Source organism: Gopherus flavomarginatus, chromosome 3 (genome assembly GCF_025201925.1).
Source record: "Gopherus flavomarginatus isolate rGopFla2 chromosome 3, rGopFla2.mat.asm, whole genome shotgun sequence".
In the NCBI taxonomy this organism is placed as follows: domain Eukaryota; kingdom Metazoa; phylum Chordata; order Testudines; family Testudinidae; genus Gopherus; species Gopherus flavomarginatus.
In genome coordinates this window covers 64826012-64852808 of record NC_066619.1, presented here as the reverse complement: position 1 = coordinate 64852808, position 26797 = coordinate 64826012, and the positions used below count along the sequence as shown (strand labels likewise).

The 26797-nt window shown below is 45.0% G+C and overlaps 1 protein-coding gene across 3 annotated transcripts in view; it reads right to left on the bottom strand.

Annotated features, from left to right (window-relative positions):
* FAM174A (family with sequence similarity 174 member A) overlaps positions 1-23615 on the bottom strand; it is a 28783-nt gene extending 5168 nt beyond the window's left edge. The window contains exons 1-2 of one of the 3 annotated variants that reach the window (XM_050946037.1): positions 23225-23615; positions 1303-1452 (exon numbers count right to left, since the gene is read on the bottom strand). In XM_050946037.1, the coding sequence (XP_050801994.1) occupies positions 1303-1452; positions 23225-23493 (419 nt within the window). In that variant the 5' untranslated portion in view covers positions 23494-23615. The remainder of the gene's footprint in view (positions 1-1302; positions 1453-23224) is intronic. The other 2 variants (XM_050946040.1, XM_050946039.1) reach the window with 2 other exon arrangements.
* Between the last annotated feature and the right edge of the window lie 3182 nt (positions 23616-26797).

The window sequence follows — 26797 nt, the reverse complement described above, 5'->3', positions numbered from 1 at the left end:
ATGGTTTCTTTTAGTGCACAGTAAACTTCAAGCTATGGATTGGATTTTTGGCATATTTGTAGAATATGAATGAAGTTTAGAAAATGACCTAAAAAAGCAGAAAGTGTGATAATGAGAACATTTGATACATACACTTCAGTGTCAAAAATCTAGAAAATCTAATATAATCTGCAAAAGATTTCTAAGAGGAAAAGAATTAGTCATGCCAAAACAAAGAAAAATATATACAGTAAATAGATGTGTATCTGTACTTTTGTTTTCCAAAGGTAATTCCTGCATGTGACAGATTGTTTGTCAAACGTAATGCTGTAGAACAATCTGCTTCACCACTATGTGAAAGACAAGATGGGTGAGGTAATATCTTTTTACTGGACCTACTTCTGCTGGTGAGAGAGAAATTTTTAAGCTTACACATAGTTCATCTTTATAGGTTGATCTTAGTATTTTAAGCTGTCCCGCACCAGCTACACATTCCTTTTAGATCAGATACTCTGCTTCTCAGCATGTGAGATAACATTTAATCTCTTCATGAAGCAGAACTTGAAAGCATCTCAGATTACTCCTTGCTTTACACAAGACTCATTTACAGGAGTACAAAGTAACTTTACAGCCGCAGATGCCAAAAATGGATATTTGTATCTAAGCGCAGCTTAGACTCCTTGTACACTTGAAAAAAATTTAATCATGCCAACTCGTTGGCATTTACTGGAAAACCTATTAAATTACCTTCCCTATCTCTAGCTACAAAAGAGAAAATAAAATCTTCACATAACCCCAAGCACTAGATTTAGGTACAGAATTGTGAACCATACATTTTTTCTATGTAGAAGGGAGGAAGAAGATTGTGGCACATACACCCAAAAGCAATAAAGTTAGATTTTTAATAATTGTGCCAGTTTCCCCTGCTATCTATCCCTGTGAAGTCTGAATTAGAAACAGGTTCCTATATGTAGATTAAAGTCTCTCTGTTTAGCATCTCCAACTCACGTTGAACCAAGATTGTGGACGTACACAACTTCTGAAAACTAAGCCACTTTAAAGAGTCCCTAAATTTAGGCTCACATTTATTGCATTTACGTGGCCCACCAGACTTTCAGAATATAAACTGAGAGTCCAGATAAAGTAACCACATGTAAAAGCCACTGACCACATGTAAAATTGTAATTTGTCGAATAAGTGTGATGCTCCTGGCCTAACTACTTCATCTGAAAATTAGTACGGACAATGCGTGCTGCGCTTTTGAATATGTAGTGAAGTTGCTTGACCATCATCATTCCTCCACTCCCGTAAGAGTACATTAACCTTCTAAACACTAACCTTCGAGGATGATTAGCATCAAACAATGTTGTATCATCATCATCATCATCTTGTTCTAATGGCGTCAACTCCATATTTTCTATGTTGGTGTCCAAAACTCCATACCTTCGGGTCTTTTTGTTTCTTTTTCTGAGGCTGAAACATAATGTTTTTAAAGTTTTAATCTTTAAAATAGCTGAAATAGAAAGTTATAACTGTGAGATTACTGTATTAAAGAGCAACAAGGAGTCCAGTGGCACCTTAAAGACTAACAGATTTATTTGGGCATAAGCTTTCGTGGGTAAAAAACCTCACTTCTTCAGAAGCATTGTATTAAAGAGAACAGTTTTAGTTCCTTAAATTTTAGATCTGTATTTAAATTCTTCATATTTGCATGTTATTTAACATATGCTAATCATTTAAAATATTTTCTTTATCTCAATGGAGTAAAAGTAAAATATCAAAGAGTAACATTCCCCTGAGAGCCAAGTTTTCAAAACAGGAAGCCTAAAATGGCACAAAAAGTATGTATAAAATTGTGCACCTACATTTTTGTGAATAATTACTGTAACAGTGGATCAAAGATAGGTAGTCGCAGATCCACGTTTTTTGAGGCACCTACCTAGCTATGTGCAAATGCCATCCATGATTTGTAGTAATTTCAGCCCAGGTCTACGCTACAGCAGGGACTGATGCTCTAAGATCAATCCACTGGCGGTCGACTTAGTGGGTCTAGTAAAGACCCGCCAAATCGACTGCAGATCGCTCTCCAGCTGACCCCTGTACTCTGCCTCCAATGAGAAGAGTAAGGTAAGTCAACGGGAGATTTTCTCCCATCGACCCCAACGATTTAGGCCCTGTGGTCACTCAACCTACGGTACGTCAACAAGTTGCATAGTGTAGGTCAACTTATGTGGTTGTGTAGATGTAGCAATTAAGTATGGACCTCTGGTTCTGAAAACTATCTAAACTGGTAACGATGGCCAAAGTGGAAAATCCTGTTAATCTTTACATCACATACTATACACTTCTATACCAAAGAACAGATACACAATGCAGAGACAAGGTGTCTGACAAAAAAAAAAAAAAAAAAAAAAGGATCTAATGAAATCGTATCTTTTAAAAAAATGCAAAATGAGCAGAACTGTGGATGCTGTAGTGTTTTCACTCATTACCTGCAACTAGACTAGTAGTAAAGATTTAAAATTTTTATTAAAGTTAATGTTTATAATTAAATATACACAAGTTAAGAGGGAAGGTACTGTACATCTGGGGTCCGACTTGAATTATGAGGGATTACATATCACATAACCAGTATAGACCCAGACTGGGATGCGGGGTTTTTTAAAGCGTCAGTGGATAAGTAGGCTCGAATACGCCACCTATGCAATGTATAAAGAGTTCAAGTCAGTATCAGTGTCGCGAATAAGTACATGGGTGGGGTGCATCTCTTGGCTCTTCAGGGAAGGAAGTGGGTTACTTCCCTGGTCAGTGGTCTTGATTACTTAATGTGGTATTGATGGTGTCCGGTGATGTGTTGCATATAGCTGTCTCTGGACAAGCTCATGGTGCCAGACACCATGAGCTGTCTCACGAGCCGGGCTTAGCGTCGCCTGACTCCACACACTCTCAGTACCAGCTCGTTGTGGGGGTCCCACGAGCCCAGGGCTCCCATGATCAGGGCGTGTATCTGGACTTCTACAACTCTTATTAGGCAACTATTTGTTACTGAGCCAAACGATCACTATTACTAAGCTAAATGCCAGACAAAAGCACATAGCAGAACACCTGCAAAGTATAGCAATCTATTCTTTATAGGAATGTTTCTCAAATTTGGGATGCTGCTTGTGTAGGGAAAGCCCTTGGCAGGCCGGGCCAGTTTGTTTACCTGCCTCATCCGTAGGTTTGGCCGATTGTGGCTCCCACTGGCCGCAGTTCGCTGCTCCAGGCCAATGGGAGCTGCTGGAAGGGGCGTGGGCCGAGGGACGTACTGGCCGCTGCTTCCAGCGGCTCCCATTGGCCTGGAGCAGCGAACTGCAGCCAGTGGGAGCGACAATCGGCCGAACCTGCAGATGAGGCAGGTAAACAAACTGGCCCAGCCCGCCAGAGCCTTTCCCCGCACAAGCAGCATCCCAAATTTGGGAGACACTGCTTTATAGAAATAAGGACTCATGATCAGATACTTTATATCAATGGCATCATTTACACACCTGCATATTCAGATTATTCCACAGTTTGCATTACAAGTCCCTTTTTCTAAGAGTTTAGCATATTAGGGTAAACTCATAGACTTTAGGGTCAGAAGGGACCAATATGATCATCTAGTCTGACCTCCTGCACAAAGCAGGCCACAGAACCCTACCCACCCACTTCTATAACAAACCCCTAACCTATGTCTGAGTTATTGAAGTCTTCAAATTGTGGTTTGAAGACCTCAAGCTGCAGAGAATCCACCAGCAAGTGACCCATGCCCCACGCTGCAGAGGAAAGTGAAAAACCTCCAGGGCCTCTGCCAATCTGCCCCAGAGGAAAATTCCTTCCTGACCCCAAATATGGCGATCAGCTAAACCCTGAGCATGTGGGCAAGACTCACCAGCCAGCACTCAGGAAAGAATTCTCTGCAGTTACTCAGATCCCATCCCATCCAACATCCCATTACAGACCACTGGGCATACTCATCTGCTGATAATCAAAGATCAATTGCCAAAATTAAGTTATCCCATCATACCATCCCTTCCATAAACTTATCAAGCTTAGTCTTAAAGCCAGATGTGTCTTTTGCCCCCACTACTCCCCTTGGAAGGCTGTTCCAGAACTTGACTCCTCTAATGGTTAGAAACCTTCGTCTAATTTCAAGTCTAAACTTCTTAGTGTCCAGTTTATACCCATTTGTTCTTGTGTCTACATTGGTACTAAGCTTAAATAATTCCTCTCCCTCCCTAATATTAATCCCTCTGATATATTCATAAAGAGCAAGCATATCCCCCCTCAACCTTCTTTTAGCTAGGCTAAACAAGCCAAGCTCTTTGAGTCTCCTTTCATAAGGCAGGTTTGCCATTCCTCGGATCATCCTAGTAGCTCGTCTCTGAACTTGTTCCAGTTTGAATTCATCCTTCTTAAACATGGGAGACCAGAACTGCACACAGTATTCCAGATGAGGTCTCACCAGTGCCTTATATAACGGTACTAACACCTCCTTATCTTTGCTGGAAATACCTCGCCTGATGCATCCTAAAACTGCATTAGCTTTTTTAACAGCCATATCACATTGGCGGCTCATAGTCATCCTGTGATCAATCAATACTCTAAGGTCCTTCTCCTCCTCTGTTGCTTCCAACTGATGTGTCCCCAATGTATATCTAAAATTCTTATTATAATCCCTAAGTGCATGACCTTGCACTTTTCACTATTAAATTTCATCCTATTACTATTACTCCAGTTTACAAGGTCATCCGGATCTTCCTGTATGATATCCCAGTCCTTCTCTGCATTAGCAATACCCTCAGCTTTGTGTCATCCGCAAACTTTATTAGCACATTCCCGCTTTTTGTGCCAAGGTCAGTAATAAAAAATAAACATACATTTCAGACTGAAACTTTAAACATGTAATAAAACAAACTGTTCAGTCAAAGTTCATGCTGAGGGATGGCAAGACAATAAGACTGTACATGAAGACTACAGGTCCCATATCCAGGAAACAGGATCCTACCTCTGAACACCAACACCTGCTACTTGGCTATTTTTTCTTTTTGTTTGTCTGTCATACTCAGCCCTACATCTCTGTTTTAAAGGAGGACTTTCCGTATTTAGGAGGAACAACAACAGGCAGCAAGGCTGGTGGAGTACACATTTTGAGGCACTAGCACACATGGGAAAAACGAATTAAGTCAGTTATATTGAAATAAAGTCAAGAAATTGACAAGACTTATGCCTATCATCACGGATCAAAACACAAACTATTTTGACTTCTCTCACATTACCTATTTAGGCTCTGGTCCTGCAAAAATTTACGTGCTTAATTTTATGCACATGAATAGGCTCATTCAACTTAGGGGGGACCACTCATTTACCTACATGCAGGGGGAAACTTCACAAGTCTTTGCAGGATTGGGACCTTGAACAGTAATGGAACAGCTTTTTGGAGCATGGTACACATCTCTACTGTTCTGTGAGATGCTGGATTCATAAATAATAATACTGCAAAAGACATGCAATTTTTGGAGACTTCTATTTTTAACTCCTATGACTTCCTTATTTTTTTAAACTATTATTTGATAGGCATTTAGTCCTCATTGTTACATATTGACCCCCTTTTCAAAAAGTGCCAAGTAAATTGGTAGAAACAGCATTACAGAACACCAGGATCAACATGTGATCAAACAGAGAAAGAAAATTGTGCCGCTCAAATCCATTATTAGTATCTGTACTGCAGTAGCACCTATAAGCCCCAGGACACACACAAACCGTTCTTCTTCTGAAGGGCTTACAAATTAGTCTACTGGAATTTTTTGAGAAGGTCAATAAAACAATGGATAAAGGAGAAGTGGTTGATACAATTTATTTGTGGTTTTAAAATGCCTCCAACAAAGTTCCTCCTAAAAATCTATTAGGGAAACTAACTATTAATGGATAGAGCCCTCTGTAGATACAAAATTTATACCCACAGATATAAATCGGATACTCGTGGAGCTGCAGGACTCTGCCGGGAACCTTAGTGGCAAAAGCAGTAGCATGTCGAGCCACCACTCAAAGGAGCCAGAGCCTTGCATGGGCAGCTCCTCCAGTATGGCTGTACTGCCCTGCCAACCAACTCACTGGCAGCTGTCCTTGGTTGCACTGTGCATGCAAGCAGCTCACACACTTCCGGACAAAAGTCCCTTCCATGCAGTGGTGTCTCTGTCCTGTCCAGGAGTGTGCAAGACGCTTGAATGATGAATGGTCCATTATTAGGAGATGAAATTCAGTCTTACTAAACACTAGGTGATACATAGTGGAAGGAAAAAAATGAAGTACTCATGCACATTGTTGGGTTGCAAGTTAGCTGTGATCACTCGGGGGGAGGAAAAAAACAGGCTAAAATCCTGGCTTCATTGAAGTCCACAACAAAACATTCACTGATTTAACGGAGCCAAGATTTTACCTCTGGACATTACTGTGGATAGCGCAATATGCACCACTGGTCAAATAAGCAAGCAAGAGGATAAAATTATAAAAGAATGGGATAGAAAAATGATACTAAAAATGTTTTACTATTATAAAAGTAAATGGACCTTGTCTTTAATACTATGATTAGGTCTGATCACCCTGCCTCAAAGCAGATATAACAGAAGTAGAAGGGGACCAAATATTTGTGACAAAGGATTAGATATATGGAAAGACTGACATAGGTGACACTGAAAATACTGAGACCATTAAGTTTAGGAAGGAGCTAAAAGAGAAAACATGACAAAAGTACCTAACATTGAATGGCATACAGAAGGTAAGTTGGGAGTTTCTATTTACCCGTTTCAAATACAAATTAGCATCCAATGTAAAGACAAATTTAAAACTGAAAAGCTTGTTTGTCTTTTTAAAAAGAGCCATAATGTATATTCAGCCTATGGAAGTCAGCATCCCAAGATACTGAGGTCAACATAGAGTACAAGAAAGGATTAGACTTCACATGGGTGACAACAACTTCTATAGTTACACGAGTATGTGGTGAGGTTTTTTTTTTTTAATTTTTTTTAAGAAAACACCACACATAGCTACTGAAAGAGCAATATGTCAGTATCACATATTAAGAGTTTAGGCTATTAGCCTAGTACTGTTTTGTTAGCAGAGACATACCTTGTTCAAATAATTAGATGGCTTGGCCAAGAGTCTTACACCCTCTTTCACCCTTGTCCACTAAGTCAAGAGGCTGCAGGAGCATAAATTGGCTCTGAAAAATCCTGATCCAACTGGAGAGAATTCACTTGGGGTAGAAACTGAAGACAGCATGTTAGTGGCAGGGCGGCAGCACTGTGACTGAGCAGCACTGCTGCCTGCACCATGAGCAACCGGAAACAGGTTGACATAGCTTAGGTAGCCTGTCAAGAATGTACAAGTTACATCAGGGCTGTTTTGCTCATATAGCAACCCTGAACTGGGTGGGCACAAAGGTGGCTTGAGGCCCCCTTAGGTCTTGGCTACACTTGCAAGTTAGAGCACATTAAAGCAGCCCCGGGAGCCCTAACTCATGAGGTGTTCACACCGGCAAGGCACATAGAGCGCCTGGACTCTGCATTTGGAGCGCTTCTGGTAATCCACCTTTACAAGAAGCATAAAGCTTGCTGTACCCTGCCTGAAGCACCTACGTGTCAGTGTGGATGACACGTGGCATTACCATGCTGTGGTTGGCCTTCAGAAACACCCCATAATCCCCTGAAGTCAAGTGGCCACTCTTGTCATTGTTTTGAAATCGGCTGCAGGCACGCGGATATCTCCTTTCAAAGCTCCGTTTCTGACGGCTGGCATGCTTATCTGCTCCAAGACAAAGCAAACCATTAGTGTGGAATGCTGCTGTTGTGAGTGTGGTGTGTGTGTGTGTGTGTGTGTGTGTAAGTGTAGGGGGGGGTCAGCTACTGTCTGAACTTACAAGACAGCATGCTGACATGCTCTCAGCCCCCCAAAACACACTGTCTCTCCCCCCACGTACACACAACACACTCCCTGTCTCTTTCTCTCACACACACACACTCCCCATTTGAAAAGCATGTTGCAGCCACTTGCACACTGGGATAGCTATCACAATGCACTGCTCTTTGTGGCATTGCAAGAGCTGTTAATGTGGCCACATCAGTGTGCTTGCAGCTGACAGTGTAAACACGTGGCAGTGTTTTCCCTTCTGCGGTCGCCGAAGGCTGGTTTAACTCCCAGTGCTCTACATCTGCAAGTTTAGCCAAGCCCTAAATCCAGGGCCACCCAGAGGATTCCGGGGGCCTGGGGTCTTTGGTGGCGGGGGGGCCCCTGCTTCAGCAGTAATTTGGTGGCAGGGGGCCCTTCTGTTCCGGGACCCGCTGCCGAAGTGCCCCGCACACCTCCGGTGGGGGCCCCCCGCCACTGAATTGCCACAGAAGCGGGACCCGCCGCCTTAGTGCAGCCGGGTCTTCGGCGGTAATTCTGTGGCAGGGGGCCCCCACCGGGGGTGTTCGGGGCACTTTGATGGCGGGTCCCGGAACGGAAGGGCTCCCGACTGCTGAATTATTGCCAAAGACTCAGCTGCACTTCGGCGGCGGGTCCCGCTTTGGCGGTAATTCGCCGGTGGGGGGTCCTTCCGCCCCGGAGCACAAGGACCCCCTGCCGGCAAAGACCGGGAGTGGAAGAAGCTCCAGGAGCCCGGGCCCAGCAAGAGTTTTCCGGCCCCCCCAGAACGAGTGAAGGACCCCACTCCAGGGGCCCCGAAAAACTCTCATGGGGGCCCCTGCGGGACCCGGGGCAAATTGCCCCTCTTGCCCATCCCCCCCCGCAGGCGGCCCTGCCTAAATCCCATTCTCTCTGTACTGCAAGTTCTATGCTGCAGTGAAAAGGAGCAGCACAGAATCTCTCACCTCTTGGATTCATTCAGATTATCCATTTTTCCACTAAAGTAAAAATGAGTAACATTCCTAACAGCTAGATATTTATTACTACTCATCAATACATGTAAGCTCCACTGTCAAAGTAAATAAAATCACTAAAGCCAGTGTGTTAAAATGTTTTAAGAGAGTGAAAGTACTTTATACATCAATGTGTGAATCATATTTCACATAACTTTTGGCAAAAGGAGAGGGATACCTTGCTGTGATTGGGAAAAGCTAAACAGGTCTTTACAATTCACTTCAACTAGTAAATTTTCCAGAACTGGATACCTTCTGATCACAGGTTTAACTAAATAGCTTAGATGAGTACAATTAATGTGCCTGATTTTTCAAGTGCATGTACCAAATACTTTTACAATCAACCAACCAACCACACGCCTAAAATCTGGAGGTCAAGAAATTTAAAATTAAGACCGCACCTAGCCTCCCCCAAAAGCACACAAATAATATGAACTTTGTCCTTTGTCCACTCTGTTCTCTCTCACTATAAGAGAAGTATGTTCCTGACAATTATTACACCTAGGTAACATGTTAAGAGCCAAAAGACCTGTCTAGTTTAGCCAGAAACCTTGCTGCTAGAGACCTCAAATCCCATACACATCATGAATAGTAATCAGAGTCATACAGAGGACGAGAAGTAGATTCCATTACCCGAGAGCTCTGTTTTTCCTCATTCCCATCAGAGGAGAACTCATCCACCAGATAATGGATTGAGGAGGATTGTGGTTTTTTGTTATTTTATTTTCTTAACGTAAGATTCTAGCTTAGAGCAACATTTAGGGGAAGGACATTTGGGGGAAGTTGATCACTTTTCCTGTGGCTATCTGTTATAACATTGTAAAGTCTGCCTCTTCAGTTATTGGCCAGAAGCTTCACAGAGTCCCAGAGTTTTACCTAAAATCATGCCAGAACCCCACAGCACTGCAGGGAAAAGTTTATCTAAGAAAGAGAATCAGAGGTACCTCTAAATAGAGAGCAAGAAACTTTAGTATATGCAACTCTGGACTACTGAGGTGGCTCCTCTTCTGGACAGGATTTATAAATCTGTTATCCCCTTTACAGTATTAGAAGAAGATGCTAAAGCCAGGAGACAGGGCTAAGCAGACCTCAGATCCTTAGAAATTAAAGGAAGGATTAGTGCAAGTGAACCTTGTTCTGGTGGAAGGGAATGGATCCAAGTAGTTTTCATGTAAATGCTTCTCAAATGGTTGGGAGTTAACGACTGACTGAAAACTGACTCTGCACCATAGAACCACCCCTGTGGAAGAACACTGTACACATACAGCAAAGAATCCTGTGGCACCTTGTAGACTAACAGATGTTTTGGAGCATGAGCTTTCGTGGGTGAATACCCACTTCGTCGGATGCATGTAGTGGAAATTTCCAGGGGCAGGTATACGTATGCAAGCAAGAAGCAAGCTAGAGATAACGAGGTTAGTTCAGTCAGGGAGGATGAGGCCCTGTTCCAGCAGTTGAGGTGTGAAAACCAAGGGAGGAGAAACTGGTTTTGTAGCTGGCAAGCCATTCACAGTCTTTGTTTAATCCTGAGCTGATGGTGTCAAATTTGCAGATGAACTGAAGCTCAGCAGTTTCTCTTTGAAGTCTGGTCCTGAAGTTTTTTTGCTGCAGACTTCAAAGAGAAACTGCTGAGCTTCAGTTCATCTGCAAATTTGACACCATCAGCTCAGGATTAAACAAAGACTGTGAATGGCTTGCCAGCTACAAAAGCAGTTTCTCCTCCCTTGGTTTTCACACCTCAACTGCTGGAACAGGGCCTCATCCTCCCTGACTGAACTAACCTCGTTATCTCTAGCTTGCTTCCATACGTATACCTGCCCCTGGAAATTTCCACTACATGCATCCGACGAAGTGGGTATTCACCCACGAAAGCTCATGCTCCAAAATGTCTGTTAGTCTATAAGATGCCACAGGATTCTTTGCTGCTTTTACAGATCCAGACTAACACAGCCACCTCTCTGATACTTGAACCTATGTACTGTTGCCAGAATTCCTAGTGATGCTATAGCAGCTCTCAGAAAAAGGAGACTTCATCTTTAAAAGACATTCTCAAAAGCGTCATCCTCAAAAGCAGCAAGGTTAGCCATGGGTCTGATGATGGAATAAAAAGAGTAGTCTGGTTACTATAATAAGCAGGTTCACTTGTATTACATGAATTCCATGTTTCTGGAATGATTTAAAAAGTAATAATATGAGTTACGGGTAGTTTACAATCAAATTAAAAAAAGTAAGAAGAAAATCCTTCACAATGTTACATTTTTACTGTACCATCTTTTACTGCACTTACAAATTACTGAAAATAGTGGTTTATGATCCAAACACAAAACTTCACTGTAGCAGTGAATAATAATGACTGAAAAATAAACCCAAAATAACTCTTAGAACTAGAGAAGAGCAAACTAGAATCCACACATACACGTGGACAGACACTATCCAAGATTAACAGCAGTGCATTTTTTTTAATAGGACTTAAGAGCACATTTGCTGTTGCAATTTCAATCACCACGAAACTAGCTTTAATCAGAATGCCAAGAGGGGTACTGGTGAGTATACTCTGGGCAGCTATTGTTTGGAAGAAAATTTTATTATTAAAAAGGGACTCCTGTCTTTTGCAGATCAAGTCCATTTTCTCAATGAGTCTCCAACAGAGGGGAAAAAGAGACTAAAAAAATCAAATAATCTTTCATTACCTCACAGACAGTACTTTGAAAGAGTTAAGCAGCCTTGACTAGGCAGCCTTTATTAAACTTCATCAAATGCTTGCAAACTGAAGTGTTTTATTGAAAAACTCTCCAAACATATCAAGAGCTGGTGGAAGATGTCATTTTATTTATTAGAGCGGAGTGAATTTTTTAAGATTAATAGTTTATCTGTGAAAAATGAAGTTTCAGGTTGACCAAAAGTATTCATGAATTTGACTCAAATTCACTGAATAGTTCCAACCAATTTTCTTTTCCAGCCTAGAGTCACAAGGCAACTTAGGTGCTATTCACAAAACCATCAGAGAAGGGGGAGGCATTGCCACCCTTATAGTACCGTGGCTGGGGAACTTACCTGGGATACAGGAGATTTGGGTTCAAGTCCCCATTCTTCTTGAGTCACAACAAAATTCTGAACTTGGGTCTCCCACATTGCAAGTGATGACCCTAACAACTGGACTACAGAGTATGTCGGGGTGGGTCACAATCTCTCCAATTCAAGCTATGCCAGGTTGGTTAAATAATTAAATATCCATTGGAGCAAGGACTGAAACTGAGGTGATCAACCCTCTATCCTCCAGGATAAGTACTCTAACCACCAGGCTAATCCAGAGTCATTCTGTATGAATATTTACAGTACATGGAATAGCTTCAATAGAGAGCTCCACCTCAGAATACCCCAGAGTCTACTGGTTATTGCATTAACCTGCAATGTGGGAAAGCCATGTTTAAAATTTTGTTGTGAATCAGGAAGAATGGGGACTTGAATGCAAGCCTCCAACATCCCAGGTGAGTCCTCTAACCACAAGGCTATAGGGTATAATTGCAGCAGCACCAACACCAGTTTTGTGAATGGCATTTCCAAAATTTGCTTTGCTCTTAATTAAAAAATAAAAGTTAAAAGTGCTGGAAAACAAAACTTGTCATTTGACCAAATCCTAATTGTTTTCCAGGCTTTTGTTTTACAGAAAAAGCAATACAAAAAATAATTTGTGCTCAATGCAAGGTGATTGTTTTCATTTGACCAGCAAACCAAAAACAAACCAACAAACCCACCACACACCAAAATAAAAACACCACCCCCAAACAAACAAAAAACCAACACCACCATCATATCCCCCCTCCTCACCCCAACAATTATTTGGGCAGCTCTACTTACTACACACTCAATTGAATGAGATGCCAAGGGCTCTCAATTCCACTGACTTTAATGGATCCAAGGGGGAAATGCTCAAGCTTGCATTCCAAAATGGCACATAAGGCCTCAGTCCTGCAAACACACACATACTTAATTAATGAAATCAGACGAGTTATGCACATGCTTAAGAATGTGTTAAGCATGTGTCTGTTTACAGCACTGGAGCCTAATCCACAAATTTCCATTATTCACATGAAAGAATCCTATTCAGCTCAATAAGGTTACTCTCATAAGTAAGGGCTTGTAATATTGGATCCTGAAAATCTGTCAAGCTATATTTGTTTAATTTGCTCTGAGTGATATATTAACCACTATAACAGTTTGGCAAATTTCCAGATATCAATCTAACAATATCCCTCTAAATATCCAGGGATAAAGAGTGATATTCTTCAGAAAAGAGACTCTTTATACTAAAAGTAGAGTCTTGGATAACTAAAGATAGAAAGAAGGTTTCTTAAATTCAGCATTAAAAAGTGAGGCTGTAATATGAAACTATCACTCGTGCCAGTTTTATTCATACGTGACAGAACATGCAGTACATAACATTAAGGAACTTTTATCCCATATTAGGACAGTGAACATCTATTCTGTAATCTAACTTTGTTTCCACTTGTAAAGCATTTGCTTTTTGAAGTTATGTTTCAGTTGGATACAATGCATGAATTGTCCACGTTCATTGTTCAAGGTGCTATGGTGAAGGAAGCTATTATAAGAATCCATACAGATAGGTCAAGACCATCTTAGATCAAGGAGGGGCTGGAAGAATTGTATATTGCCTTCTTCAATGACTGATTTTACACTAAGGCCAACAGAAGTGTATGTATGTAGTTTAAAGGCAGCATTCTGACCCTTCTGGGTTGTCCAAAACCAGTTTTGCACTTTCATTTCTTCTCTTATGGAAGAAGGATATATTTAAACTACATGACTTGCTGGTTGGTACAAGGATATTAGAGACAAGGTGAGAGAAATATAACCTTTTATTGGACCAACTTCTTGTTAGTATCTATTAGTAAATATTCATCCTTCTAGTCCTTTCTTTCTGTATATTTGATTCATTTATATATCAACTATTCTTCAGAATCTTTATATATTAACAAAGAATAAGTTGAACTATAAGGCCCAGAACACTGACTGACAAGTAACCCTACTCAGGAATTTTATGCGTTAGGCCAGGGGTGGGCACCTTTTTTGGTCTGAGGGTCACACCTGGGAATAGAAATTGTATGACGGGACATGAATGCTCACAGAATTGGGGTTGGGGTGCAGGAGGGTGTGAGGACTCCAGGGTGGGGCCAGAAATGAGGCACTCAGGGTGTGGGAGGAGGCTCCAGGCTGAGGCAGGGGAGTGAGGTCCAGGAGAGGAGGGATAAGGGCTCTGGCCTTGGGCTAGGGATGGGGGGTTTGGGGTGCAGGAGGTGGCTCCGGCCTGGGACCAACGAGTTCGCAGGATGAGAGGGGGATCAAGGCTCAGGTAGGGGTTTGGGGTACAGGGAGAAGCTCAGGGGTGAAGGCTCCAGGCAGCGCTTACCTCAAGCATCTCCCAGAAACAGCGGCATGTCTCTTCTCCGGCTCCTATGCAGAGACATGGGCCAGGCCGCTCTGCACACTACCCCATCCACAAGCACCGCTCCTGTAGCTCCCATTGGCTGAAGTTCCAGGCCAATGGAAGCTGCAGGGGCAACACTTGGGTCAGGGGCAGTGTAGGAGCCAGAGGGGGGCCATGTTGCTGCTTCTGGGAGTTGCATGGAGCAGCCCCCGAACCTGCTCCCCCCTGCAGTGCCGGAGTGGGGCAAGCCCCAGACCCTGCTCCCCAGCAGGAGCTTGAGGGCCAGATTAAAATGGCTGGTGAACTTGATCCGGCCCGTGGGAAGTAGTTTGCCCACCCCTGCATTAGGCTGTATTTAATAATTCATTGCATCTTCATGTCTATAAAACTTCAGATATTCTAGGAAACCCTCTCCCCGTTGTTAAAATACAGCATTACATAAGCATATACAAAGACCTGGGAAACTAATAAGGGGTGATTGTTACAGCAGATGTTTTCTGTTGGGGAATCAATACAGAAAAATGATCATGGGATCAGAAGGATCCACTGAGAGATACTATCTTGAAGAACTGTTGGTCCTCTCAGCTGTAAATAAATTAATCACTTCACATATAAATCAGGTAAACCAAGAATGTATAGAAATGACATCAGAACATACATTTCTTTGGCAAAACCCTATATGACACTGGTACGAGAAGTTAGTTGGGGAACGAAACTGCATACCCTTCCAGATACAGTGAAGGAAAAAGACAGAGCCACCATAGATCTGACAACAGAGTGGTAATGTCTCTTTTCTTTCTGTACTCCATGTAGTCCTGTACTAATCTCTGGTTGATAATCTTTGATTAAATAATTCCAATTGAGCCTATTTTTCAACAATCTTGAGCCGTTACTAACTCAGACATGCAACATTCTGCTGATAAAAGTAACAAGCTTTGGGGTTTACAAAGAACTCTTCTTCAGGTCTGAAAAGCTACTCAGAGTATCACAGCTAATAGAAGGTGGAACAGATTGTTTAACATAAGGAATTAACATGCTATAAAAGACCATACAAGGTGAAGTGGGCAGTTTAACATCTCTGCAGTTCTAGGGCAAAGGAGGGTTAGTGAGGCCTGGTCTACACTATGTGTTTATTCCGAATTTAGCAGCGTTAAACCAATTTAACGCTGCACCCGTCCACATAACAAAGCCCTTTATATCAATATAAAGGGCTCTTAAAACTGATTTCTGTACTCCTCCCCGATGAGGAGAGTAGTGCTGAAATCGGTATTGCCATGTCGGACTAGGGTTAGTGTGACCGCAATTCGACGGTATTGGCCTCCAGGTGCTATCCCACAGTGCACCATTGTGACCGCTCTGGAAAGCAATCTGAACTCGGACGCACTGGCCAGGTAGACAGGAAAAGTCCTGCAAACTTTTGAATTTCATTTCCTGTTTGCCCAGCGTGGTGAGCTGATCAGCACAGGTGACCATGCAGAGCTCATCAGCACAGGTAACTGTGCAGTCTGAGAATCGAAAAAGAGCTCCAGCATGGACCGCACGGGAGATACTGGATCTGATCGCTATATAGGGAGAGGATTCCACGCTAACAGAACTCCGTTCCAAAAGACGAAATGAAAAAACACTTGAAAAAGTTTCCAAGGCCATGATGGAGAGAAGCTATAGCAGGGACTCAGTACAGTCCCGTATTAAAGTTAAGGAGCTCAGACAAGCCTACCAGAAAACCAAGGAAGCAAACAGAAGGTCTGGGGCAGGGCTGCAAACATGCCGCTTTTAAGCTGAGCTGCATGCAATTCTAGGGGGATCCGCTACCACTACCCCACCCCTGTCCGTGGATTCCGAGGTGGGGGTAATCTTAGCCTTGCCTGAGGATTCTGCAGACAGGGAAGATGAGGAGGAGGAAGAGGAGGACGAGCTTGCAGAGAGCACACAGCACTCTGTTCTCCCCAACAGCCAGGAGCTTTTTTCTCAGCCTGACAGAAGTACCCTCCCAGCCTTCCCAAGCCACTATCCCAGACAACGAAGCCATGGAAGGGACCTCTGGTAGGTGTACTTTTGTAAATATAAAACATGGTTTAAAAGCAAGCGTTTTTTAATGATTAATTTGCCCTGCGGACTTGGGATACATTCGCGGCCAGTACAGTTACTGGAAAAGTCTGTTAACATGTCTGGGGATGGAGCGGAAATCCTCCAGGGACATCTCCATGAAGCGCTCCTGGAGGTACTCCAGAAGCCTTTGCAGAAGGTTTCTGGGCAGGGCAGCCTTATTCCGATCTCCATGGTAGGACACTTGACCACACCATGCATGTAACAAGTAATCTGGTATCATTGCATGACAAAGCCTAGCTGTGTATGGTCCTGGTGTTTGCTGGCATTCAAGCAATATCCATTCTTTTTCTCGCTGTGTCATCCTCAGGACAGTGATATCGTTCATGGTAACCTGGTTGAAATATGGGAATTTAATTAAGGGGACAGAGATGGTTGGACTGTTTGCCTGTGGCTTAAAAGAAATCCTTCCTTGCATTTAGCCAAGGAGGGTGAGGGGGGGGCGGGATTGGCACCGAGCTTTTTCGCGTTTAGCTAGCTGGGATCTTCCCTGCTACCAGCCACGTGGTGAGGGCGAGGGTGGCTAGCAGCGATCTTCCATGATACCAGCCACGCGGTGGGAGGAGGGGTAAAGCGATCATCCCAGGGAATCGGATGGGGGCGGTTCTGGTGCTGCACGTTAACAGGAAAGAAGCAGCACTATTTGGGAAAGGAGAGCGCTGGGTATATGAAGGCTGCAGAAGCTGAAAGACAATGGCTTACCATGGACGCATGCAAGCAGAATTCTGATGCCCAGACCTGTGTCTGTGATCTCTAACACCAAAGCCGCAGACACTCAATATTAAGATGCAAAGTGCGACCTTTTCGTGAGATCACATGTGCTATGTAAGGTGAATAGTGTTGTTCACCATGAAAGAGTAAAACCATTGTTCTGTAAAATGTATCTTTTTAAATACTTCTCTCCCTTTTTTCCCTCCCACATGCAGCTGCAAATTTTTCAAGTCTCCCTCCTCCATCTCGAAGGCTATCTCAGATAAGGCGGTGGAAAAAAAAGACACGAGAAGAAATGTTCTCGGAAATCATGGAAGTGACCCGCAATGAAAGAGTTCATCTGAATGAGTGGAAGGACGTGGTATCAAAGTACAGGAAAGATGCCAGTGACCGTGAGGACAGGAGGGATGAACATGAGGAGAGGAGAGACACTCGAGATGAGAGGTGGCAGCAGGAAGATCTGAGGTGTCGGGATGCAACTCTGGGGTTGTTGCGTGATCAAACAGACATGCTCCGGTGTCTGGTGGAGCTTCAGGAACGGCAGCAGGATCACAGAGTGCCGCTGCAGCCCCTGTATAACCACCCTCCCCTTTCACCATGTTCCTTAGCCTCCTCACTCACCAGATGACTAAGAACGCGTAGGGGGAGGCTCCGCGCACCCCTATTCCACCCCAGTGGACAGCACAACCAAAAGGCTATCATTATCGCAAAAAATTTTTAGTGGCCTTTTCCTTCCCTCCTATCCTCCTCCCAAACCCCACCCAGGCTACCTTGTCAGTTCTCGCCCTCTTTTTAAAATTAATTAATAAAGAATACATGATTTTTAAACGAGTGATTTTATTTCCTCAGGAAGCAAGTGGTAATCGAAGGGGTAGGGTGGGAGGCTTACAGGGAATGAATCCATCAGCGGACGGGCGGTGGGGGAGGTTCATCAAGGAGAAACAAACACAGTCACACCGTACCCTGGCCTGTGATGAAACTGGTTTTCAAAGCCTCTCTGATTCGCATTGCTTCCTGGTGTGCTCTTCTAATCGCCTTGGTGTCTGGCTGCACGTAATCAGCAGCCAGGTGATTTGCCTCAGCCTCCCACCCTGCCATAAAGGTCTCCCCCTTACTCTCACAGAGATTGTGGAGCACACAGCAAGCAGCAATAACAAAGGGGACATTGGTTTGGCTGAAGTCTGAGCGAGTCAGTAATGTGCGCCAGTGCGCCTTTAAATGGCCAAATACACATTCTACCACCGTTTTGCACTTGCTCAGCCTGTAGTTGAACAAATCCTGACTACTGTTTAGGCTGCCTGTGTATGGCTTCATGAGCCATGGCATCAAGGGGTAGGCTGGGTCCCCCAGGATAACTACAGGCATTTCAACATCCCCAACTGTTAATTTCTGGTCTGGGAAGTAATCCCCTTGCTACAGCCGTTTAAACAGAGTCGTGTTCCTGAAGACGCAAGTGTCATGAACCCTTCCCGGCCATCCCACGTGGATGTTGGTGAAACGCCCCTTGTGATCCACTAGTGCTTGCAGCACCATGGAAAAGTACCCCTTTCAGTTTATGTACTGTGTGCCCTGGTGCTCCGGTGCCAAGATAGGGATATGGGTTCCATCTATCGCCCCCCACAGTTAGGGAATCCCACTGCAGCAAAGCCATCCACTATGACCTGCACATTTCCCAGAGCCACAGCCTTTCGTAGCAGCAGCTTAATGACTGCTTTGGCTACTTGCATCACAGCAGCCCCCACAGTAGATTTGCCCCCTCCAAATTGATTCCCGACTGACCGGTAGCTGTCTGGCATTGCAAGCTTCCAGAGGGCTATCGCCACTCACTTCTCAACTGTGAGGGCTGCTCTTATCTTGGTATTCTGCATTTCAGGGCAGGGGAAAGCAAGTCAGAAAGTTCCACGAAAGTGCCCTTACGCATGCGAAAGTTTCACAGCCATTGGGAATCGTCCCAAACCTGCAACACTATGCAGTCCCATCAGTCTGTGCTTGTTTCCCAGGCCCAAAATTGGCGTTCCATGGCTAGAATCTGCCCCATTACCAGCATGATCTCCAAAGCGCAGGGGCCTGCGGTTTGAGAGAATTCTGTGTCCATGTTCTCATCACTCTCGTTGCCGCGCTGCTGTACCTGCCTCCTCCTCGACTGGTTTTGCAGGTCCTGGTTCAGCACTGATTGCACAAGAATGCACGAGGTGTTTACAACGTCCATGATTGCTGTCTAGAGCTGAGAAGAGTCCATGCTTGCCGTGCTATGGCGTCTGCACAGTTCACCCAGGGAAAAAGGCACGAAACAGTTGTCTGCTACCTGCAGGGAGGGAGAGGTGAGGCTGTGCCCAGAACCACCCACGACAATGTTTTTTGCCCCATCAGCCACTGGGATCTCAACCCAGAATTCCAATGGGCGAGGGAGACTGCGGGAACTATGGGATAGCTACCCACAGTGCAACGCTCCGGAAATCGACACTAGCCTCGGTACATGGATGCACACCGCCAAATTAATGTGCTTAGTGTGGCCACGTGCAATCAACTTTATACAATCTGTTTTAAAAAAATGGTTTCTGTAAAATCGGAATAATCCCGTAGTGTAGACATACCCTGAGTTATAGATTGTTCTAACTAAGCCATAAATCCAGTGTCTTTGAGTCCATGAATTTTAGGCTATGTCTACACTACAGCTTCTGCTGGCAAAATTTATGTCACTTAGAGTGTGAATATTTCACCCCTCTGAGCAACATAAATTAAACTGACATATGCATTCATGTGAGATCGTCTCCCGCCGACATCATTTACGCTGTTTGCAGAGGTGTTTTTTTTAAGCTGATGGGAGAGCTCTCTCTCCTGTCGGCATAGAGTGTCTTCACTAAATGTGCTGCAGGGCAAAGCTGTATTGGTACCTGTATCAAAAGAACCTGCTTCATTACAGAAAAAAAAAAACCCTCTGCAATCACACACCCCTAGCTGTCACCTACCACGCTATGCTGGAAATCATACAGGGTATCATTAAACAATTAGAATCTGTGCCTGACAGAGACTACATCCTGAAAGAATCTTTCCCAAACTCCCTCTTCTGGCCTCAAACACCCCCCAACTTCAGCAAATTCATTAACAGAAGCAAGTTTCCCACAGTCCAAGACAAACACAAACTCAAAGCAGCACCAGACGCTGCCAGAACAACAGATGCAAAACTTGCAGACATATCTCCACTGCTACAGTGATTAATACTCACCCAAACATACCTTTCAAAACAAGTGGTATACCTAATCCATTGAACTAAATACCCCAACAACAAGAATTAGTTGTAACAAAAGTAAGTAAGAAATTTTCAGAGTGGAATCAATTTAAAATTGACAGGTCCCCTTTAAGAATCACATCTGAAGCTTGACGGTACTTGGTGCATGAAAATATGCCTCTCCCCCAAAACAAAACAATAAGCACCCCTGCAAAATTTCTGCAAACATATAAAAGTAACTGGATTTAAAAATTTCACACTATATAGTGCTTTCATTCTCCATGTAGCTCCAAGCTTTCCAACAAGTAATAAGTGCATATTTTCCCCATATGCAAGTATATATGCTTGCTATTTTATTAATGAAAGGAAAATCAGCACAGATTCTAAGCTATCCAAAAGGCTAGATACGGAAAACTAATGTCACAGAAAACAATCCAAGATGCAAAATGACAGTTGTGCTAGACTACAGCTGAAAGAAAGTTTTAGGACTACTTAAGCCAAGGGTTCCCAATGCAGTGCCTGCGGGCAGCGTGGCACCCGCTGGGACGCTTAAGTGCGCCCGCTTACTGGCTGGTGGACGAGCATCTGCCGAAATGCTGCCAACAAGCAGCGTCACCCAGAGGCATCGCCACCAAAATACCACTGAAAATGGGAGGCATTTCAGCTGTGACACAATTTGTTGGTGGAATTTTGGCGGATGCTCATCTGCCGCCATGGTCCTCCATGCCTCGTCATCTGGCGCCCGAAAAAGGTTAGGGACCACTGACTTAAGCAATTAGGTCACTCATCTTAATGTACCCGAGTGTTTTTAGAAGACGTTATATAATGCATATTAACTTTGAAGCCTACATCTTTTAATGAACAATGATCAATTTATCTCAATAGTGAATTAACTTGGGGTATACATGTTGAATCTTAAAAAGACTTGCAAGTTAAAGATTGGCAAACACACAGTGCAGCTCTGCATTGGATCATCTATACAAGATTCACTCTCTGGTGACTCAAGACAAACTAAAGGCATTAAATTGAAATATTGGTTCTTCAGTCTAGCAGAGAAAGATACAACATGATCTAATGGCTAGACACTGAAGCTAGACAAATTCAGATAGGAAACAAGGCTTACATTTTTAACTGTGAAAATAATTAACCACTGGAACAATTTCCCAAGAGGTTGTGGTGGATTCTTCATCACTGGCAATTTTAAAATCAAGAGTGGATGTTTGTCTAAAAGATACACTCTAGGAACAATTTGGGGGAAGTTCTATGCCTGTATGTAAGACTAGATGATCGCAATGGCCATTTCCAGCTTCAGAATCTATTAAACATATCAGATTGTATTTATGTATCTCTGTCTCTCATATGGACATATGGTATCTTGAAAGAAAACTGGTAACTCTATTTTAAATAAATACATTGAACTCACAAAATATAGCAAAAAGGTGATGCTCCAGCACTAAACTTGGTCATTTTTCTGGTTTAGATTCATAGATTCTAAGTTTAGAAGGGACCACTGTGATTATCTCCTGCCAAACACAGGCTTTAGAACTTCTATAAAATAATTCTTACTTGAGCTACAGCATATCTTTCAGAAAAAAAAAAATATCCAATCTTGGTTTAAAAACTGCCAATGATAGAGAATCTAATACAACCCTTTGGTAAATTGTTCCAACAGTTAACTACCCTTTCTGGTTTTATGATACAGATCATCTTCAATTTAATGTAAAAAGAATTTGAAAAATAATGACAAGTGAGTAATGAGGAGCAGCATTATTGATTTGACAACATACAAGGGCAAGTCTACACTATAGTGCTCCATCGGCGTAATTGCACCAACTCAGCTGTGCCACTGTAGTATTTGTATAGAGGGGAGAGTGCTCTCCCATTGGCATAGTGTGTCTTCACCAGACACGCTACACCAATGGGATATGCCAACAAGAGAGTGCTCTCTCCTAGGCACAAATACTCCACCTCCCTGAGAGGCGGAAGCTATATCAGCAAGAGAGAGTCTCCTGCTGATATAGTGCTGGAGCGGACACTGCTTAGGTCACTGTAACTTGTCTTTTTCGTACCTGAGTGACGTAAGTTACATTGACTTAAACGGTAGTGTAGACCAGCCTCAAGTCTCAAAAGGTAGCCAAGAATAAGCGACAGAGGACTTTTAAATGAATGTTTCTGCACAAGGACTTTAAAAGTGAAGACAAGTAGACATGTGCTTGAGTAGACAGGCAGAGGGGCAAGGAGAGGGGGTAATGTGGTCAAAACAATGAGGAGTCTTACAGCAAGACTCTGAATGGGTATAAAATGTGATACTGGTGCTTGTGGATCAATGTGAGACATTGTATTTATGTTTAGGCATCTATAACTATGCGGTCAACATTTTAGAACAGTACTTGACCTGTGACATTCAGTCCAAGGCAGATGACAAAGGGCTGCTCCTCCCTAGAAAGCGCTGCCCAAAGTACCTGCCATCAGTAAGAAGGTAAAACAGCTACGGAACCGAAGGTGACGGGCACAGGAGGGTGCAAGGCTAATACCAGTGCAGTTTCTCCTGCAGAGGATGCACAGCGCGAGGTGTCCGTGTCGTGCCCCACGGGATGCCCCCGGGACAGGCTGCGCTGGGCACGCAGGGTTTGGCTCCGTACCACCTCACCTGAGCGCTCATTAGCAAATCCCCCGGCGTGTGCAGCGAGAAACCCTCGCACCACACGGCCAGCCCCGCTGCACCCAGGCCCGGACGTGGGACCCTGCAGGGGAAGCAGCGGCCCCCAGCGCCCGGCACAACCCGACAGGGCCTCTATCCCCGCCCGCCTGGTCCCTCACCGCACGGTCCGGATCACGAAGTAGACGATGAGGGCGGCGCTGGCCACCACGAGCACAGCCAGGGCGCGCTGGGTCATGGGCTGGTCCCGCTCGGGAGCGGGGGACGCGGCAGGGCTGCTGCTGCCATTGCTGCTCCGCGTCGCCTCCCCGGGGGTGCTGCCCTGCGGGAGCGTCGAGCGAGCCGGCGGGTCGCTGTTCGCCGCGGCAGCCTCCTCGCGCAGCGCTCCCAGCAGCAGCCCGGCCAGGAGCCAGCGCAGCGCCTGCCTCATCGCGCCCCCTCCCTGCCCGGCCCGGGCGCGGCCTAGGCGCGGCCCGGCCCTGCACCGGCGGCAGAGGAAGCGGAAGTTCTCGTCATGGCTCCGAGTCCGGCAGGGCCGCCGCTGCTATGGACTCTCCCCGGCCGCCGCTGTTGCTATCAGGTGACCGAGGCGCGGCGCTCCAAACTTAAACTGCGGTCGGCGCATGCGCGATTGCAGCTCAAGCCTGAGGGCGCGGGACTCGTGGAGCGTGGTTGCTGCTGGCGGTAGCCTTGGGCAAAGTCCGGCTGCAGGCGCCACGCCGGGCTCTGCGGACGCAGGGACGGAAGTGTAGGCAAAAAGGGGGATGCAATGGGGTGACCCACCCCAAACTCTGTTCTCCGGGACAAGGCAAGAGCCGGAGGTACCCGGATCCCGCCTGGCCGTCTTTGGCTCTCACCTCCTGCCCCAGCTGCAGCATCCACCACCTAGGGAACAAGCCTCGCTGTTCCTAGTGCAACTACCCGCCCGCTCGCAGCCCGTAGCCTCCCAGCTCACAAGCGCTGCTGCAACCCAGATCTGGAGCCATTCAGGGTTTGTCACACCCCCAAGGCTCCTGGCAGGAACAGGGACCACGTGTACCTACTGCGTCCAAAGCAGTCCAGGCCTTATGTGTATGATAGTGCGTGAGGCTGCGAAATACCGTAGATCCGGCACCTAGAGCAAGCTGGATCTTGGTCATTCCCCCCCCCCCCCCGCCTCCATACTGTAAAAAAATCTAAACAAATCAATTGCAGCTGTTTCTATTTCATCATAAATATCTTCCTGCTTCAGATAAAAATCTGTTTCAGGATAAAAATCTGCCCTCTGACTGGTGTGTGTGTGTGTCACTCTAATCGCATAAAACCAAACACTCTTGCCCTGCCCTGCCCTGCCCTGCTCCTTTCCTGAGGCCCTGCCCCTTCTCTGAGGATCTGCCCCTGCTCCTCATCGCTCTTTCTCCCCCGCCCTCACTCTCTTTCACTGGACTGGGGCAGGGGCTTGGGGTGTAGGATGGGATGAGGGCTCTGGTTGGGGGGGTTGGGCTCCAGGGTGGGGCCAGAAATGAGGGGTTCAGGGTGCTGGAGGGGGCTCTGGGCAGGGGTTGGAGTGTGGGAGGGGGTGAGTGCTCCTGCTGGGGTGTGAACTCGGGTGGGGCCAGAAATGAGGGGAGTAGGGTGTGGGAGGGAGCTCCAGGATAGGGCAGGGGGTGGGATGTGGGAGGTGGCTCTTGTGAGAGGTTTGGGGTGCAGGAGGGGACTCAGGGCTGGAGCAGTGGGGCTGGACACAGGAGGGCGTGTGGGGTACGGGCTCCAGGAGGGAGTTTGAGTGTGGGAGGGAGCTTGGGGCTGGGGCAGAGGGTTGTGCAGGCTCCAGGAATGAGTTTGGGTGCAGAAGGGGGCTCAGGGCTGGAACAGGGGTTGGGGCATGGGAGGGAGTGCAGGCTGCGGGAGGTTGTTTGGGTGCAGGAGGGGCCTTAGGTATGGGGCAGGAGGTTGGAGGGCAGGCTCTGGGAGAAAGTTAGGGTGCAGGAGGGGTTTCCATCTTGGGACAGGAGATTGGGGTGCGGGAGGGGATTTGGAGTGTAGGCTCCAGCCGAATGACGCTTACCTCAGGCAGCTCCTGGAAGTGGCCAGCATGTCCAGTTCCTAGGCGGAGGGGCCAGGAGGCTCTGTGTGCTGCCCACGCCTGCAGGTGCCACTCTCACAGCTCCCAGTTACCAGCCAATGGGAGCTGTGGAGTCAGCACTCAGGCTGGGGGCAGTACGTGGAGCCCCTGTGTCCACCTCGCACCTAGGAACCAGACATGTCGGCCGCTTCCGGGAGCCATGCGGAGCCAGGACAGGCAGGGAGTCTGCCTTAGTCCCACTGCACCGCCGATCAGACACCTGGCAACCTCTACCGGATGCCGCTGACTGGATGCCTGGCAACCCTATCTCTGACGTATTTTGGTCCAATAGCACTGGAACAATTACCAGCTGGTACCTAGCTCATGCTGAATCATGCCAGGTTTTAATCCCAATCTTCTGAATTCTACTATCTGAATAAAAAGTAATGTACCAAATCCTAATGACTTTAAATGCCTGTTGCAAAAGGTACAGCAGAATTGCAAAAACAAGCTGATTCCAGTGACTTCTTTTATCCCAATCCCCCAAATCCTACCAGCTAAGCGAAGAAGTGCAGTTTTTTCAGTTCTTTTGGAAAAATCCAGACCTCAATAGAGCAATTACAGTTTTGATTTCATGAGAGCCCCATTTTCTGCTGAAAAAACACTGATGGAAAATTTCCAGCTTCTCTATCCAAGATATTTGCAGTGGAGAAGTGAAGGTAGAATTAACTTTTCAATTAACTTTTCAGAAATGAGAAATTAGGCAATAAGTAATAGTTTTCTGAGTTCTGACTAGACTGGTGAGTACTTTCTGATGGACAGTAGATTCCCCTCTTTAAAGGAAATATTGACAACCTCTATCGGTAGGGTTCCAATATATTCTCTACTTTTTTTTCCCCAACAGCCACAGATTTCATGAATCAGTTTCATTAAGTGGCTTTGATTTGTTTCTGTACATTACACTTTCTGTGCCAAAATCTGGGATGGAGAGTGTCGTTGTCAGTCTGGATTTTTCCGGTCAAGCATGAACATGTATTCCATTTGACAGTACAATTTGGAGACTATGAGCCAAAATAATCTAAAATCCAGCAGGTTTCAGGAACTGGAAATATCTTTGTGGTGCTATTGAGTTTTTGTTTGTTTGTTTGTTTTCAATGTGTGACTTCCACAAAATCAAAATTTTCCAGTTTGTTTTTAATATTTCCAAATTTCTTTTATGTTGAGAAAAATTAAACTAATTATTTAGTTTCACCTAAGGTTGTCTCGTATTGAAAAACATTTTGGTTTGTTCAGACAAAGAGAAATATTTACTTTCAGACCAGTTTGACATTAAACTGTCTGCCTGAACTGTTGTGGCAGCTCACTGAAGTTGTAGTTCAGGTGCCTCATGCACCCATTTTCCCCTACCGTCTGGGCTCCCTTACCAGACTACATCTCCCATGATGCATTGCAGATGTATTTTGGTCTGCCTTCTGACTGAACAGCTATAGTGCATCATGGGTATCTATGACTGCAGTGTATCGCTGAAATTTTTTGAGACTTTTAATTCCACCCAAAGTTAATATTTCAGCATTTCATCCTGGTTTTAAGATGTACACAGATGTAGAAATATTGGAATTTCCTATCGGATGTAAATTTTGATTTTTGATCACCACTAATCTTGGACCCTGTGTACAAGAAAGGTAATAAT